Consider the following 19,480-nt stretch of genomic DNA (forward strand, 5'->3'; position numbering starts at 1 on the left):
GCTATAGATATATCATTATACAGTGTGGTGTGATTATTAGCAGTGTATAGATATATCATTATACAGTGTGGTGTGATTATTAGCAGTGTATAGATATATCATTATACAGTGCGGTGTGATTATTAGCAGTATATAGATATATCCTTATACAGTGTGGTGTGATGATTAGCAGTGTATAGATATATCATTATACAGTGCGGTGTGATTATTAGCAGTGTATAGATATATCATTATACAGTGCGGTGTGATTATTAGCAGTGTATAGATATATCATTATACAGTGCGGTGTGATTATTAGCAGTGCATAGATATATCATTATACAGTGCGGTGTGATTATTAGCAGTGCATAGATATATCATTATACAGTGCGGTGTGATTATTAGCAGTGTATAGATATATCATTATACAGTGCGATGTGATTATTAGCAGTATATAGATATATCATTATACAGTGCGGTGTGATTATTAGCAGTGTATAGATATATCATTATAGAGTGCGGTGTGATTATTAGCAGTGTATAGATATATCATTATACAGTGCAGTGTGATTATTAGCAGTATATAGATATATCATTATACAGTGTGGTGTGATTATTAGCAGTATATAGATATATCATTATACAGTGTGGTGTGATTATTAGCAGTGTACAGATATATCATTATACAGTGCGGTGTGATTATTAGCAGTGTATAGATATATCATTATATGGTGCGGTGTGATTATTAGCAGTGTATAGATATATCATTATACAGTGCAGTGTGATTATTAGCAGTGTATAGATATATCATTATATGGTGCGGTGTGATTATTAGCAGTGTATAGATATATCATTATACAGTACAGTGTGATTATTAGCAGTGTATAGATATATCATTATACAGTACAGTGTGATTATTAGCAGTGTATAGATATATCATTATACAGTGCGGTGTGATTATTAGCAGTATATAGATATATCATTATACAGTGCGGTGTGATTATTAGCAGTGTATAGATATATCATTATACAGTGCGGTGTGATTATTAGTAGTGTATAGATATATCATTATACTGTGTGATGTGATTATTAGCAGTGTATAGATATATCATTATACGGTGTGGTGTGATTATTAGCAGTATATAGATATATCATTATACAGTGCGGTGTGATTATTAGCAGTGTATAGATATATCATTATACAGTGCGGTGTGATTATTAGCAGTGTATAGATATATCATTATACTGTGCGGTGTGATTATTAGCAGTGTATAGATATATCATTATACAGTGCGGTGTGATTATTAGCAGTGTATAGATATATCATTATACTGTGCAGTGTGATTATTAGCAGTGTGTAGATATATCATTATACAGTGCGGTGTGATTAGTAGCAGTGTACAGATATATCATTATACAGTGCGGTGTGATTATTAGTAGTGTATAGATATATCATTATACGGTGCGGTGTGATTATTAGCAGTATATAGATATATCATTATACAGTGTGGTGTGATGATTAGCAGTGTATAGATATATCATACAGTACAGTGTGATTATTAGCAGTGTATAGATATATCATTATACGGTGCGGTGTGATTATTAGCAGTATATAGATATATCATTATGCAGTGCGGTGTGATTATTAGCAGTATATAGATATATCATTATACAGTGCGGTGTGATTATTAGCAGTGTATAGATATATCATTATACAGTGCGGGGTGATTATTAGCAGTATATAGATATATCATTATACAGTGCGGTGTGATTATTAGCAGTGTATAGATATATCATTATACAGTGCGGGGTGATTATTAGCAGTATATAGATATATCATTATACAGTGCGGTGTGATATAAGGCTATAGATATATCATTATACAGTGTGGTGTGATTATTAGCAGTGTATAGATATATCATTATACAGTGTGGTGTGATTATTAGCAGTGTATAGATATATCATTATACAGTGTGGTGTGATTATTAGCAGTGTATAGATATATCATTATACAGTGCGGTGTGATTATTAGCAGTATATAGATATATCATTATACAGTGTGGTGTGATGATTAGCAGTGTATAGATATATCATTATACAGTGCGGTGTGATTATTAGCAGTGTATAGATATATCATTATACAGTGCGGTGTGATTATTAGCAGTGTATAGATATATCATTATACAGTGCGGTGTGATTATTAGCAGTGCATAGATATATCATTATACAGTGCGGTGTGATTATTAGCAGTGCATAGATATATCATTATACAGTGCGGTGTGATTATTAGCAGTGTATAGATATATCATTATACAGTGCGATGTGATTATTAGCAGTATATAGATATATCATTATACAGTGCGGTGTGATTATTAGCAGTGTATAGATATATCATTATAGAGTGCGGTGTGATTATTAGCAGTGTATAGATATATCATTATACAGTGCAGTGTGATTATTAGCAGTATATAGATATATCATTATACAGTGTGGTGTGATTATTAGCAGTATATAGATATATCATTATACAGTGTGGTGTGATTATTAGCAGTGTACAGATATATCATTATACAGTGCGGTGTGATTATTAGCAGTGTATAGATATATCATTATATGGTGCGGTGTGATTATTAGCAGTGTATAGATATATCATTATACAGTGCAGTGTGATTATTAGCAGTGTATAGATATATCATTATATGGTGCGGTGTGATTATTAGCAGTGTATAGATATATCATTATACAGTACAGTGTGATTATTAGCAGTGTATAGATATATCATTATACAGTGCGGTGTGATTATTAGCAGTATATAGATATATCATTATACAGTGCGGTGTGATTATTAGCAGTGTATAGATATATCATTATACAGTGCGGTGTGATTATTAGTAGTGTATAGATATATCATTATACTGTGTGATGTGATTATTAGCAGTGTATAGATATATCATTATACGGTGTGGTGTGATTATTAGCAGTATATAGATATATCATTATACAGTGCGGTGTGATTATTAGCAGTGTATAGATATATCATTATACAGTGCGGTGTGATTATTAGCAGTGTATAGATATATCATTATACTGTGCGGTGTGATTATTAGCAGTGTATAGATATATCATTATACAGTGCGGTGTGATTATTAGCAGTGCATGGATATATCATTATACAGTGCGGTGTGATTATTAGCAGTGTATAGATATATCATTATACTGTGCAGTGTGATTATTAGCAGTGTATAGATATATCATTATACAGTGCGGTGTGATTAGTAGCAGTGTACAGATATATCATTATACAGTGCGGTGTGATTATTAGCAGTGTATACATATATCATTATACAGTGTGGTGTGATTATTAGCAGTGTATAGATATATCATTATACAGTGTGGTGTGATTATTAGCAGTGTATAGATATATCATTATACAGTGTGGTGTGATTATTAGCAGTGTATAGATATATCATTATACAGTGCGGTGTGATTATTAGCAGTATATAGATATATCATTATACAGTGTGGTGTGATGATTAGCAGTGTATAGATATATCATTATACAGTGCGGTGTGATTATTAGCAGTGTATAGATATATCATTATACAGTGCGGTGTGATTATTAGCAGTGTATAGATATATCATTATACAGTGCGGTGTGATTATTAGCAGTGCATAGATATATCATTATACAGTGCGGTGTGATTATTAGCAGTGCATAGATATATCATTATACAGTGCGGTGTGATTATTAGCAGTGTATAGATATATCATTATACAGTGCGATGTGATTATTAGCAGTATATAGATATATCATTATACAGTGCGGTGTGATTATTAGCAGTGTATAGATATATCATTATAGAGTGCGGTGTGATTATTAGCAGTGTATAGATATATCATTATACAGTGCAGTGTGATTATTAGCAGTATATAGATATATCATTATACAGTGTGGTGTGATTATTAGCAGTATATAGATATATCATTATACAGTGTGGTGTGATTATTAGCAGTGTACAGATATATCATTATACAGTGCGGTGTGATTATTAGCAGTGTATAGATATATCATTATATGGTGCGGTGTGATTATTAGCAGTGTATAGATATATCATTATACAGTGCAGTGTGATTATTAGCAGTGTATAGATATATCATTATATGGTGCGGTGTGATTATTAGCAGTGTATAGATATATCATTATACAGTACAGTGTGATTATTAGCAGTGTATAGATATATCATTATACAGTGCGGTGTGATTATTAGCAGTATATAGATATATCATTATACAGTGCGGTGTGATTATTAGCAGTGTATAGATATATCATTATACAGTGCGGTGTGATTATTAGTAGTGTATAGATATATCATTATACTGTGTGATGTGATTATTAGCAGTGTATAGATATATCATTATACGGTGTGGTGTGATTATTAGCAGTATATAGATATATCATTATACAGTGCGGTGTGATTATTAGCAGTGTATAGATATATCATTATACAGTGCGGTGTGATTATTAGCAGTGTATAGATATATCATTATACTGTGCGGTGTGATTATTAGCAGTGTATAGATATATCATTATACAGTGCGGTGTGATTATTAGCAGTGCATGGATATATCATTATACAGTGCGGTGTGATTATTAGCAGTGTATAGATATATCATTATACTGTGCAGTGTGATTATTAGCAGTGTATAGATATATCATTATACAGTGCGGTGTGATTAGTAGCAGTGTACAGATATATCATTATACAGTGCGGTGTGATTATTAGTAGTGTATAGATATATCATTATACGGTGCGGTGTGATTATTAGCAGTATATAGATATATCATTATACAGTGTGGTGTGATGATTAGCAGTGTATAGATATATCATACAGTACAGTGTGATTATTAGCAGTGTATAGATATATCATTATACGGTGCGGTGTGATTATTAGCAGTATATAGATATATCATTATGCAGTGCGGTGTGATTATTAGCAGTGTATAGATATATCATTATACAGTGCGGTGTGATTATTAGCAGTGTATAGATATATCATTATACAGTGCGGTGTGATTATTAGCAGTGTATAGATATATCATTATACAGTGTGGTGTGATTATTAGCAGTATATAGATATATCATTATACAGTGCAGTGTGATTATTAGCAGTGTATATATATATCATTATACAGTGCAGTGTGATTATTAGCAGTATATAGATATATCATTATACAGTGCGGTGTGATTATTAGCAGTATATAGATATATCGTTATACAGTGCAGTGTATAGATATATCATTATACGGTGCGGTGTGATTATTAGCAGTATATAGATATATCATTATACAGTGCTGTGTGATTATTAGCAGTGTATAGATATATCATTATACAGTGCGGTGTGATTATTAGCAGTGTATAGATATATCATTATACGGTGTGGTGTGATTATTAGCAGTATAGATATATCATTATACAGTGCGGTGTGATTATTAGCAGTATATAGATATATCATTATACAGTGCTGTGTGATTATTAGCAGTGTATAGATATATCATTATACAGAGCGGTGTGATTATTAGCAGTGTATAGATATATCATTATACAGTGCGGTGTGATTATTAGCAGTGTATAGATATATCATTATACAGTGCGGTGTGATTATTAGCAGTGTATAGATATATCATTATACAGTGCAGTGTGATTATTAGCAGTGTATAGATATATCATTATACATTGCGATGTGATTATTAGCAGTGTACAGATATATCATTATACAGTGCGGTGTGATTATTAGCAGTGTATAGATATATCATTATACAGAGCGGTGTGATTATTAGCAGTATATACATATATCATTATACAGTGCGGTGTGATTATTAGCAGTGTATAGATATATCATTATACAGTGCGGTGTGATTATTAGCAGTGTATATATATATATATATATATATATATATATATATATCATTATACAGTGTGGTGTGATTATTAGCAGTGTATAGATATATCATTATACCGTGCGGTGTGATTATTAGCAGTATATAGATATATCATTATACAGTGTGCTGTGATTATTAGCAGTGTATAGATATATCATTATACGGTGCGGTGTGATTATTAGCAGTGTATAGATATATCATTATACAGTGTGGTGTGATTATTAGCAGTGTATAGATATATCATTATACAGTGTGGTGTGATTATTAGCAGTATATAGATTTATCATTATACAGTGTGGTGTGATTATTAGCAGTGTATAGATATATCATTATACAGTGTGGTGTGATTATTAGCAGTATATAGATTTATCATTATACAGTGCGGTGTGATTATTAGCAGTATATAGATTTATCATTATACGGTGCGGTGTGATTATTAGCAGTGTATGGATATATCATTATACAGAGCGGTGTGATTATTAGCAGTGTATAGATATATCATTATACAGTGCGGTGTGATTATTAGCAGTGTATAGATATATCATTATACAGTGCGGTGTGATTATTAGCAGTATATAGATTTATCATTATACGGTGCGGTGTGATTATTAGCAGTATATAGATTTATCATTATACGGTGCGGTGTGATTATTAGCAGTGTATGGATATATCATTATACAGAGCGGTGTGATTATTAGCAGTGTATAGATATATCATTATACAGTGTGGTGTGATTATTAGCAGTGTATAGATATATCATTATACGGTGCGGTGTGATTATTAGCAGTGTATAGATATATCATTATACGGTGCGGTGTGATTATTAGCAGTGTATAGATATATCATTATACGGTGCGGTGTGATTATTAGCAGTGTATAGATATATCATTATACGGTGCGGTGTGATTATTAGCAGTGTATAGATATATCATTATACAGTGCGGTGTGATTATTAGCAGTGTATAGATATATCATTGTACAGTGCGGTGTGATTATTAGCAGTATATAGATGTATTATTATACAGTGCGGTGTGATTATTATCAGTGTACAGATATATCATTATACGGTGCGTTGTGATTATTAGCAGTATATAGATATATCATTATACAGTGCAGTTTTATTATTAGCAGTGTATAGATATATCATTATACAGTGCGGTGTGATTATTAGCAGTGTATAGATATATCATTATACAGTGCAGTGTGATTATTAGCTGTGGATAGATATATCATTATACAGTGCGGTGTGATTATTAGCAGTGTATAGGTATATCATTATACAGTGCAGTGTGATTATTAGCAGTGTATAGATATATCATTATACAGTGCGGTGTGATTATTAGCAGTATATAGATATATCATTATACAGTGCGGTGTGATTATTAGCAGTGTATAGATATATCATTATACAGTGCGGTGTGATTATTAGCAGTATATAGATATATCATTATACGGTGCGGTGTGATTATTAGCAGTGTATAGATATATCATTCTACCGTGCGGTGTGATTATTAGCAATGTATAGATATATCATTATACAGTGCGGTGTGGTTATTAGCAGTGTATAGATATATCATTATACAGTGCGGTGTGATTATTAGCAGTATATAGATATATCATTATACAGTGCGGTGGGATTATTAGCAGTATATAGATATATCATTATACAGTGTGGTGTGATTATTAGCACTGTATAGATATATCATTATATGGTGCGGTGTGATTATTAGCAGTGTATAGATATATCATTATACAGTGCGGTGTGATTATTAGCAGTATATAGATATATCATTATACAGTGGGGTGTGATTATTAGCACTGTATAGATATATCATTATACAGTGCGGTGTGATTATTAGCAGTGTATAGATATATCATTATACAGTGCGGTGTGATTATTAGCAGTGTATAGATATATCATTATATGGTGCGATGTGATTATTAGCAGTGTATAGATATATCATTAGACAGTGCGGTGTGATTATTACCAGTATATTGATATATCATTATATAGTGCGGTGTGATTATTAGCAGTGTATAGATATATCATTATACAGTGCGGTGTGATTATTAGCAGTGTGTGTATGTGTATGTATATATATATATATATATATATATATATATATATATATATATCATTATACAGTGTGGTGTGATTATTAGCAGTGTATAGATATATCATTATACAGTGCGGTGTGATTATTAGCAGTGTATAGATATATCATTATACAGTGCGGTGTGATTATTAGCAGTATATAGATATATCATTATACAGTGCGGTGTGATTATTAGCAGTGTATAGATATATCATTATACAGTGCGGTGTGATTATTAGCAGTGTATAGATATATCATTATACAGTGCGGTGTGATTATTAGCAGTGTATAGATATATCATTATACAGTGTGGTGTGATTATTAGCAGTGTATAGATATATCATTATACAGTGCGGTGTGATTATTAGCAGTGTATAGCTATATCATTATACAGTGCGGTGTGATTATTAGCAGTGTATAGATATATCATTATACAGTGCGGTGTGATTATTAGCAGTGTATAGATATATCATTATACAGTGCGGTGTGATTATTAGCAGTGTATAGATATATCATTATACAGTGTGGTGTGATTATTAGCAGTGTATAGATATATCATTATACAGTGCAGTGTGATTATTAGCAGTGTATAGATATATCATTATACAGTGCGGTGTGATTATTAGCAGTGTATAGATATATCATTATACAGTGTGGTGTGATTATTAGCAGTGTATAGATATATCATTATACAGTGCGGTGTGATTATTAGCAGTATATAGATATATCATTATACGGTGCGGTGTGAATATTAGCAGCATATGGATACTCTCTATTATATATATTGTTTGTGTGGTATACTTTATATTGTAGCTACACATGTATAAGTCGTAGATTGTATAGATCAGCACTGGGACCTTCGTCGTGTCACCTTCCTTCTGTATGTTCCTGGTGACAAATGCAGCAGACGGGATAGTATAAAGGAGGAGGAGGAAGCAGGAGGAGGGGAGTAAGGAGGGATCGGGAAAACAAGGACACTTGTGTCAGATAGAGGGAGTAGTCACAGTAGGAAATGAGGATGAGAGAATATAGGAAGGACTCTGAGAATCTTCCCCGGATGAATGGACCTAATAGAAGTCAGCGGGGATCTAAGACGTCTACTGTGCTGGGTATATAGCATTGCCGTCCAAGACGCCAGAGACTTCAGGATAAGGAGAGACTGCAGCTTCTCTGCTCTAGAAGACGAGAGCCACAACTTTGGAAGAAACCTGGAAAAAGGGAAAAACTGTTATCCAAGAAAAGAAGAGGAAAGGGGCTATACTGGGAAATACGGGTGTGAGGGAAGAAAGAGATAGGAAGACGGGAAAGGGGGGACTAGTGTGAGCAAGGAGACAGAGGTCTCTACAAGGAAGCAGAAGACTCAGACGTGGGGGTGTGAGAGAAGAGAGAAGAGCGAATGAGAAAAGAGGCAGGGGGCTCCAGAAGGAGAGGGACTGAGGAAAGAGATGCTTAGAGACTGAGGAAAGAGACATGTTTGAGAGAGTATGAGACATCAGAGAGACAGTGATCTGCAAGAGAAGAGAGATTGGGCTAGGAAAAGAGAGTGTCAGTGAAAATTACAGTCTGATGTCCGAGACTGAAGAGATGGGTCGAAGTGCTGGGTTATGAATGGTGATGAGATGGCAGTGAGGGGGCTGTAGTCTGTACCTGCACACCGCCGCCGCTGCCACTAGGATTCCAGATGTGGGGGAATAAGAGGAGACGATGAATCGCTGAGAATATGGGAATGTAGTAAGAAGAGTAACAGAGTAGGCGACGGAGGACATAGAGATCTCACACAACGGTCACCATGCCAGATACCAACTACCTGCGCTCCGTGTCCTGGGGATACATCAAGGTGGGAGTCGCTGGATCTTATATGTACTGTGTGTGGATGTGTGACAAGCCGGCAGGATTAATGATGTGCAAATGATCACTTTGTAAATGATCTGTTATTAGTGCAAATAAAATGAAGCCACATTTATGTCCTTCGGGATAGGAAGTTACTATTCTTCCCCTGGAGGGCAATGGGATTTGGATGATTTTCCTTGAAGTCTACGGAGGGCGACTGCAACATATCTTTAGAATTTGCGATCGACTGCAATCACACCTGCTGTGCAACTGTATAACCATAGACGTTAATGTCCGTCCCTCGTCCTACAATGTAATGAGCAGAATGACCCAATATTTAGGCCAAATATACCTGATGATGGCTTCATCACAGATTGTACTATCAACCCTACGAAAAATGACAAAGCCCACTGTGTAACTTTGGAGAACTTGGTAAAACTACTTGACTAGCTCACCTCTTTTACATCTGTCTTTGAGGAGATTCTGCTTTGGCTCATTTTTGCTTCTCTGTTCTTTACTCTTAATGCTTTATCCTTTGACTTGCAGTTCAAGAGAATGCTGAACCGTGAGCTCTCCCACTTGTCTGAGATGAGCCGCTCCGGAAACCAGGTCTCAGAATACATTTCCAACACCTTTCTCGGTAAGTAACGCTTCCAGCGTGCCTATAGCTTGGCTTGTGATGTATTTACACTTGCCTTCTTGTAAGGGGCAGAGGTGTAACTGGGTGGGGGGCTTCTGCTTGGGGTGCCAACAAGCCGCCATACCTTGCCCATGGTAATTAGATCCAGGGCTAGGACAGTGAATCGAACCTTTGCCCTAGGTGTAGGAAAGCCTAGCTAGAATTCTAGTCGGGGGTTTATATGCTGTTGTAGTTAATTTAACCAGTGATATAGAGGTAAAGGAGATGTTATGCATCGGTCAGAGAATGTAGCAGAAGTCTATCCAGGTTTTGGGTCTGTGCATGGATTATTGACATTTAGAAGGTATTCTAGTTGTTAACACTGTCACTTTAAGAGAGATGAATAAACAAGTTGTAATGGAACACAGCGGATATGACATGGGCATCTGTGTATATTAATGGGGCGTGGCTTGTGTTTCCTTATGGGAGTGACTTAAGGGGGTGTCCCCAAAATCATCTTTTATTACCTAACCATGAGATAGGTGATGAAAGTTTGATTGGTGGGGGTTGTTTCACTGAGACCCTCACTGATCCTAAGAACGGGGTCCCATGTCCCTCTCTTCCTCACTGCAGGCTCACTGCGTCCACCCACAGTGATGTAAAGATTGTATGGATTGGCGGTCGAGCATGTGCAGTACCGCTCCATTCATCCTCAATGGGGCTGATGGAAATGGACAAGTACAAGCGCTCGGCTATCTCTGGCAGTCCCATTAAAAATGAATGGAGCACCACCGCATGCTTGACTGCTATTCCATTCAGTCTCCCCATCTTACTCCAGGGGGTGCATTTAGCTCGCAGTGAGAAGGAAAGGGGGACACGGGACCCTCTCTCGGGATTGGTGGGGGTCTTAGTGGTGATAACCCCAGCAATCAGACTTTCATCAGCTTCGCCATGGATAGGTGATACGTCGATTTTGGGTATAACCCTTCAAATAGTGGTTATTGCGCAAAGCGAAGAGAGTGACGATGAGACGTGATCCCAGCATGGTTACGCGGTTTGTCAGCGTAAGATGGGTTGTTGCCTAGTCGGCATCGCGGTGTTATCCATGTCACGTGCCGAGTAATTGCCAGTGAGAAAGAGCCGAGTTCTGCCCGATGTGTAATGCCTGGGGAGTGAGATTACTATAGACTGTGAAAGCCAAGCACACAGAGCGCCATTGCCATACATACTGCCACCAGTAACAGAGCGCCATTGCCATACATGCTGCCGCCAGTAACAGACCACCTCTTATACTGTTCCTCTGAAAGATTCCTCACTAAAGAATTGTTTGAGGCTCACCATATGGCACGATCTCTTCTCTCCACCGCCCCATCTCGTCCTGCAACACACAATACATAATCGGGATGGTTTCATGAAGCCTGCGTTGTCTGCTGCAGCTAGGAGTAGGCCAGACATGGCGGTAGCAGACAGTCCCATGCTCCCTGGCCCCCTTGGTGAGCTTTAACCCTTTGCAATCCTAATTTGGATTCAGCGTTTCCTAGGGGGCTTTCTCTTTCTGCCATTATACAATGGCACCATCTGCTGGCTAGAGCCAGTACTGCAGTATGTGACATTCTGGAGAAGCCCCCCGACAACAGAGCAGCCAGTAATCTGCAGTAAGAATACCCTGCCGGACGTCTTTCGACATCGGAGCTGTGCAGCCTTCAATCATAATGTCTTCAGACGTCAGACAGTGAAGATTGGAAAGGGTTAAGGCCCAATGTCCACTTGCACGCACGGATTCCACTGCTGTATCCCACAGTTGAATACGTGCGTGCCCACGGACAGGGAGAGGAAAAGACATTTTCTTACCTCTCCGTATCCAGCGCAGGTCTCCTCCGTCACGGCAGGATCTTCTTTCTTCAGCACAACGGCTGTGTTCGGGCACGCCAGCTGATGCGCCCGGTGCATGTGCAGTGCTCTTTTTTTTTCTTCAAATCCCCTGCTTTCCCGCATATCCGCGGCACGTCCACAGTGACCGCTGTGGGCAGTCCACGGATCAGACGGCTTCTATTGACTTCAATGGAAGCTGTCCGTGCGGGTTCCACAGGAAAATAGAGCACGCTGCGATTTCTACCCGCGTGTGTGATCCACACACCCGGGAAAAAAATCAAATCCACATGCTTTTTACTGTCCTGCGGACGCTACTGCGTCTCTATGGAAGGCTTGATTTGCGGATCTCCCACGCGGGTACCCTGCAAATCAAATCCACCCGTGGACATTGGGCCTAAGTCCGCTTGCAATCCACTGCAACCTTGATTAAGCCACCTCCAAAGCTTGTGTATGTATCTAGTTTTTCTAGTTCACTAATAAAGATACCAACCTCCATAATACTTTTGTCTTTCTTTATACAAGAGTATTCAGGATCGTAGTTTATGATCCTTCTATCCTTGCTGTAATGGAAATGTGTTCTCCATATACTGACTTTATGGTGAGCTTATGCTGCCCTGAAGGAGCCAATCTGAAGAAGAAGAGCTGCAGTGAACGCATGAGGCATGGACAATGTAGCAACCTGAGTTTCTAAGCAACTACCTCCAGACTCTAGTAGACATTGTGGATAGTCTGGAGTGACGGATCAAAACTAATGGAGCTAATGAAAAGCTGCAAACAGCGGAGGAAATAAATAGCAGGTCCGCATTACTTCTAGGAAGTGACTCATGTAATAAATAATTAATTCTCCTGGATATGCCCTTGTATGCTCAGATTTAACCATGGTTATCATCATTTACCCAAAATATTGATCAGTCAACAAATTAGTGGTTGACATGCATCACAAAAAAGTACACTAGAATGTGATCTCAAGCCCTCTCCAAAAAGAGAAGGTGCCCCCTTGACTGTTTCCTTATTCAAAAAGTGAATGTACCCCTGATGTCTGCCGGGGGTGCAGCCGTAGTATCCCACTCTCTATTAATGGAAGTCCCATCAATGACCGGCTTTGATTCCAGAAACACAGTCTCACAAGGGTGTAGTAGGACTGGAAAACTTATTTTGGGGGTAGGGTCCCACATTTCATGGCCGATTGTCGTCTGAGAACACTGCAATATTACGGCCAAAACCTTTTGCTCACTGCGGCTCACAAATGATTCTAAGCAATAACTTTCTATCCATTGTTAACAGCCTTCAGTTTTAGGCAAAACATGCAGCCATTAGCACTTAAATCCCATGAGCCACAGTGGCCGGGAGGTTTTGGCCACATTTTAGAGGCCACTCAGCCACAAAGCGGACACTCCGTGGGATCCTCCCCTTACTCTCGTTGATATTGCACTATATTACCAGAAGTATGTGCACATCCCCATATTTTCAAATTCAGGCGTTTAAGCCATATTTATTACAAAAAGGCGTGTATATTCAAGGTCGCAGTCATGTTATCTCCACAGACCAACAGTGGTGGTGGTATGGGTACATGCTGAAAAGTCCAGTGACTTTACACGTGGCACAGTCACCTTTGCCACAAGTCAGTATGTGAAATTTGTAATCTGCTTGATCCGCCCCAATTACAGGTAAGTGATGTTATTGTGGAAATGTCAGCTCAGCCACGAAGCTGTAGAATACAACAGAGCAAGGCTGCATTAGTTATCTTTAGTGGGATATATTTTTTTTTACTAATATCACTACGCCTAGGTTATTAGAACCCATGGGGATATGGGGTATATATGTACGGGGTTGGGTGTGGTGGAGTGTTTTTTGTTTTGTTTTCTTTCCCTTCTCACTCCTTTCCTTTTACTATGCAATGCAACCAATGTTAAATTGTAGGTGTAAAATGTAAATAATGCATATTATATACCATGGTTCAAGAGGTTAATATAATTGCACTGAATGCGCTGGGTATAGGGGATAAAACTACAAGATGTGCTGTTTTTTCATCAACAGTTTCAGCCAGCTATTGTTTGTCTATTACAAACACATTTATCAAGATATACTGTACACTTGCTTCACCATTCTGCATGGGCGCACATTCTTTTCATTCTGTGTACTCCAGTTATTCGCGTGGAGTAAGTGTACTGATTTATAAATATATATTTTTTAATTGTGAGTCGTCTGTTATAGATTCTATGGGGAGATTTGTTTGTCTCGAATGTATTATTGCTCAAAAGAAATAATTTTTGGTGGCAATATATATTCCCACTCTGTATTTCAGTGAATGTATGGAATTTGTGGCCATATTCCCTACTTTTTTTTTGTAAATTGTAGGCAATTTTAATAATTGGGTAGATTTAATAAAGGAAAGTAGTGGCTTTTCCTTCCACAACTGCTTTCTCACAATTTTTAATGGAATTAGGTTTATGTTAAGCGCTGCGGAATAAGTTGGTGCTATACAAATAAAGATTATTATTATTATGTTATCTGTGGAGGTTGAGAAATCCAGAAGTTCGACAATACTCTTGTTATTCCAGTTCACATAATACACTTTCTAGAGTAGATCCTCCGATAGGTACTCCATCTATGCTTCCTTATGTTCGCAGAGTAGAATATTTACCGTGAATTATGTCTGATCCCTCTCTACTCTATTTGTCATTGACTGAATGGTGAGGATTTGGTTTGAATGGAGTTTGGAGGGTACATCCTCTTTGTAGAACCTGCTTGATGGTAATACTAGAACGGTGAAGGCTATACTGGAGTTTTTTCAGATTAATATTGGCTCTTTCTCAGTGTCTGTAGTGTGGGACGCTATGATGGCATTTATACAGCGTCATTATATACAGAAGATTAGCTTACATAAGTCTAAATCTCAGGAGGTCATTGGGGTTCTTCAGTAACTAGCCTTAGATGCAGAGCAAGTGTGTGTGTGTATGTATGTATGCATGTATATGTGTATATATGTGTATATAATGTGTGTATGTATGTATGCATGTATATGTGTATATATGTGTATATAATATGTGTGTGTGTGTATGTATGTATGTATGTGTATATATATATATATATATGTGTGTATATATAATTAGTCTCCGACTAATCAGGCAGAAATTAATTGGAAAGAGGTGAAGACTCAACTTGCGGATCGTCTGAGACATGTTGCAAAAAATATGCATCTTCTTATGAAGCGACAGAACTTTGAAGAAAGGGAAGCAGGGGGGTTGTTTTTTGGCTTCTGTAATTAAGACACAGGAATTATGGTATTATGTGGCAGCGTTGAGAAGGCCTGATAATTCTCTGGTTAAAAGGGAGGATTATATTTTGGAGACCCGTTTTTCTAAGCTGAGTGTGGATTGTGAAGCTCTTTATACGTATTTGGTTCGGATGCAGTTGCCAACTTTGTCTGATGATCAGAGATATTAGGCGCTCCTTTGACACTGAAGGAGTTAAGGGATGCGGTAGCAACACTTCCTAATGACAAGATGGTTGGGTTGGATGTTAAAATCTTGGCAAAGGTACTTGCGAATAGATTACTTTTAGTAATGAGTCATTTAATACACGAGGATCAGTCCAGCTTTATGCCAAATAAATCAACTGCTATTAATGTAAGGAGGTCCTATCCGAGTCTTCAGGCGGATCATCAAGTTTGCGGAAGCAGGGCTGTTTTTTACACTCAACACTGGTCAGTCGGTATCTGCGCTTTCAGACCAACACCCTTGGGTGAATTTTCTTGGGTGTTCTGGAGCTACAAAGGGTGGAATATCTGATTTATATAAACAGATGCCTTCTTACTATTTACAGTAATTCCCCAAAAAATGTTATAAAAAAAAAAGGAAAAATACTGAGGCCGTATTAGCGAAGAAAAATGAGCCGCCGTGTTGTGTATGGTTCCAGTGATATCTCTATTGAAAGTGTCGCAGTTGTATTTAGCTGATGGTTATCGTTTTCCATTAAAGTTGTTTAACATGGGTATTAGTTTAAACTCAAGGTGTCCGAAATGTTATATGGATGGTGCAGATGTATTGCATGTGGTCTGGGATTGTGTAAAATTGCCTGAATTTTGGAATGTGGTACTAGAGATCATTTTAAAAATATATGTCTTGTCGATATTGGTTTTAATCACAGAACTTGTATATTTGGTATTGCTGATGGTCATACTCTTTTGGGAGTTCAGAGAGCAGTGTATCAGGTGTGGAAGCTGATTATGGCACGTTGTAAATTTTTGTCATAAAGATTAGAGAGGTTATATCTAGAGATGAGCGAACGTACTCGTTGCAGAGGGGAGTGGGGGGGGGGGGGAGAGAGCTCCCCCCTGTTCCCCACTGCTACCCCCCGCTCCACCATGCCGCCCCCCAGCGCCCTCCGAATCTTTTCGTCCGAGTAGTCAGTTACTCGGAAAAAGCGGTGCTCGAGTGCAAAAACACCCGAACCGAGTACGCTCGCTCATCTCTAGTTATACCCTTAAAGAAGGGGGATCTATAAAAAAAAAACAGGCTGACCACGCTTCAGGAAATTTGGGGAAGATGGTCTGATATATAACATAGAGTGCTGGTTGCATTGAGGGACTGTCAAAAACCTGATTTAGAGAGAGGTGAGAAGGTGGAAAAGAGTTAAGGCCCTTTTACAAACAACAATTATCGCTCAAAATTCGCTCAAAAGCCATCTTTTGAGCGATAATTGTTGCTTAAAAATGTGTGCCCATCGTGTACTTACCGCACACTTTTCGTCTGCTGAGTTCAGCTCAGCTTAAAATCAGTTGTTCCTGATAAGAGGGACGGCATGCTGTGTTCTAAGCAGGCAGCGCTTATAAAGTTCTTTCAGCTGCTGTCCCACTAGAGAACAATATTGATGTATTTAGAGAACAGACCACCCGCTGTTCTCTAAATACATGCAAATGCAGCTGATTAGCCCATTAGTACCTATGCAAAATGATCGCTCAAAACTGTCAGTTTCTGATGAATTTTGAGCGATCATCTGTGTGTGTAAATAATGCTTTAGTTGTTTTTTTGTTGGAGTTTGGGGAGATTTGAATCTGTTTAAATAGAACTATGATTAATTGCATTGTTTGGGTTGGGTAATTGTGTAAAAACCTATGATTTCAATAAAAGAGGGTAATTTTTTAGTGTTGTAGGTATTATAACCACTTTATTCTCTGCTGCAGCCAAGTAAACAGATCTGTGTCCAAATTCTGAAGAAAGCGGCTCCCTTTGCCTCTCTCGGAGCAGGAAATCCCAGCAACAATAAGCAGCTACTTACTTTACCTGCAGTCAATCAGCTTCCTAAAAACACAACCTTGCCTTCCCTCACACATACTGCAGCCACCTACCTCTCTGCTAGGCCACATTTTGATTGACAGGTTGCGAAATTTGAATATAATTGCAAGGGGCCCGCTGCATCCTCACATGATATTGTGTACAAGCCTTGGTTAACTTAATCCAAGTCTTCCTCCCCCTTTTCTGAAGTTGTCTCAGTCACCACATTTTCCCTCATCTCAGGGTTCTTCATTTGTTATGCCCCGGCACTCGGGGGCTTCCCTTACACAGGATATAATGACAATGTAAGACATTGACGTGGCCAGAAACGTTTGTGATTCATGCAGACAGAGGCAGTAATCCCATCATGTATTAATAAAGCTCTGACGTGGGAATGATGCGAAGTGAGCCGACTATTATTTATGTCTGCTGGTCCTAAATGTATATTTAGTTTGCCTTTGGCTGTGGGAAAAGAGGGAGCGGCGTGTCCTGTCCCATAGGGCGGATTAGTTGGGATAGGAGACATCTGTGTAGTGCAGCTCAGACCGGGGCTTCATGATGAGTTGTTAACCTGTGGTTTAAAACTACAATACTTAGTATGACACCGGAATCTCTATTTAGAGAAAGTTGGGTGACTATCATTGTGATAGTCCTATTATTTCCCGATGATGGTCACTCAACTCTCCCAGACTCCTGAATGGTGAATCTGCCTGGTAATGCATGGCTACAACCCCTTACTACATAACTATAGCAGGATTTCATAGCACGAACTGCCATCTGGAAAAGGATCAGCCGGGTTAGCGGGTTTGGTGTTGTGTCCTGCAAGCTGTTGCTATAGGTAGTGCTGTGAAATTCTATACTCCCTTACTGCTGTGTATTCCCCTGCAAGCGGAGGGGGATTGGCAAAGTTGCACAAAGTTAAACCGGTAACTACTGGTGTATTGATAGCAGCACAGATGGATGTGTCAATTCTGCCCCGAAAATAGTGCAACTTCTTCCCATAAGACACCCGATACGATCATAGTAACGCGTTCTGCAGCTAGTAAACTGCACATTTTTACCATCCTTCCTGTAAGATGGCTATGAAGAAACCTAGAACAGCTGTCCCTGGTGCCCCCTTTATATGCAGAGTGCCCTTGTATGTTTAGAGCATCTTGTGCACCTTCCCGAGCACAGACCCATCCATCTATCCAGCAGGATTCAATGGAGATACCTCTGGTTCACCTCCTCCTGTCCTTACCAACCTACCTCTTGAAGATCGGCGTATCTGCATTAGACAATGGCTGCAAAATCTTCCAAGAGAAGGAAGTGGCAGGAGGGCACAGAATGGGTAGATACTGAGTCATTCTGGCTTGCATACAACTTATCCCGAGGTGAGAAGGTAAATTTCATGGACTTGTGTCTTACAGACAAACAGAACGAAGTGGAGATCCCTTCCCCAACACAGAAGGAGCGCGAGAAGAAGAAGAAACAGCAGACCATGTGCCAAATCAGTGGCGTCAAGAAGCTCACTCACAGCTCCAGCCTGACCAACTCTACAATACCTCGTTTTGGAGTGAAGACTGACCAGGAGGAACCTCTTGAAAAGGTATGACCCAGGACGTTAATGGTGGAGGCTTACCAGTAGTGCCGTGTGATGCATGCATTTAGGAGCTGGTAACACAATTCTCTTCCATACACCACCACCACTACTTACACGACTATAGCACAGTTCTTCAGAACATATTACTATTTGTAAAGGGAAATTGCATCTCCCGATGTGTTGCGTACATGTCAGAACATGGGGGTGCATAAGCTCGGAACCATCGGAAGTGCAAAAGACCCCCTCTCTATCCACAGCAAGGGCTGTCATCGTTTGGGTTACCGA

At 38.4% G+C, this 19,480-nt stretch overlaps 1 protein-coding gene across 2 annotated transcripts in view; it reads left to right on the forward strand.

The window, feature by feature from the left end:
• Nucleotides 1–19,480, forward strand: part of PDE4A (phosphodiesterase 4A) — a 267,489-nt gene that overhangs the window by 226,222 nt on the left and 21,787 nt on the right. For both annotated transcript variants that reach the window (XM_066593577.1, XM_066593578.1), the window contains exons 7-8: nucleotides 10,393–10,486; nucleotides 19,023–19,201. In XM_066593577.1, the coding sequence (XP_066449674.1) occupies nucleotides 10,393–10,486; nucleotides 19,023–19,201 (273 nt within the window). The remainder of the gene's footprint in view (nucleotides 1–10,392; nucleotides 10,487–19,022; nucleotides 19,202–19,480) is intronic.

Source organism: Eleutherodactylus coqui, chromosome 2 (assembly GCF_035609145.1).
Source record: "Eleutherodactylus coqui strain aEleCoq1 chromosome 2, aEleCoq1.hap1, whole genome shotgun sequence".
Lineage (NCBI taxonomy): Eukaryota > Metazoa > Chordata > Amphibia > Anura > Eleutherodactylidae > Eleutherodactylus > Eleutherodactylus coqui.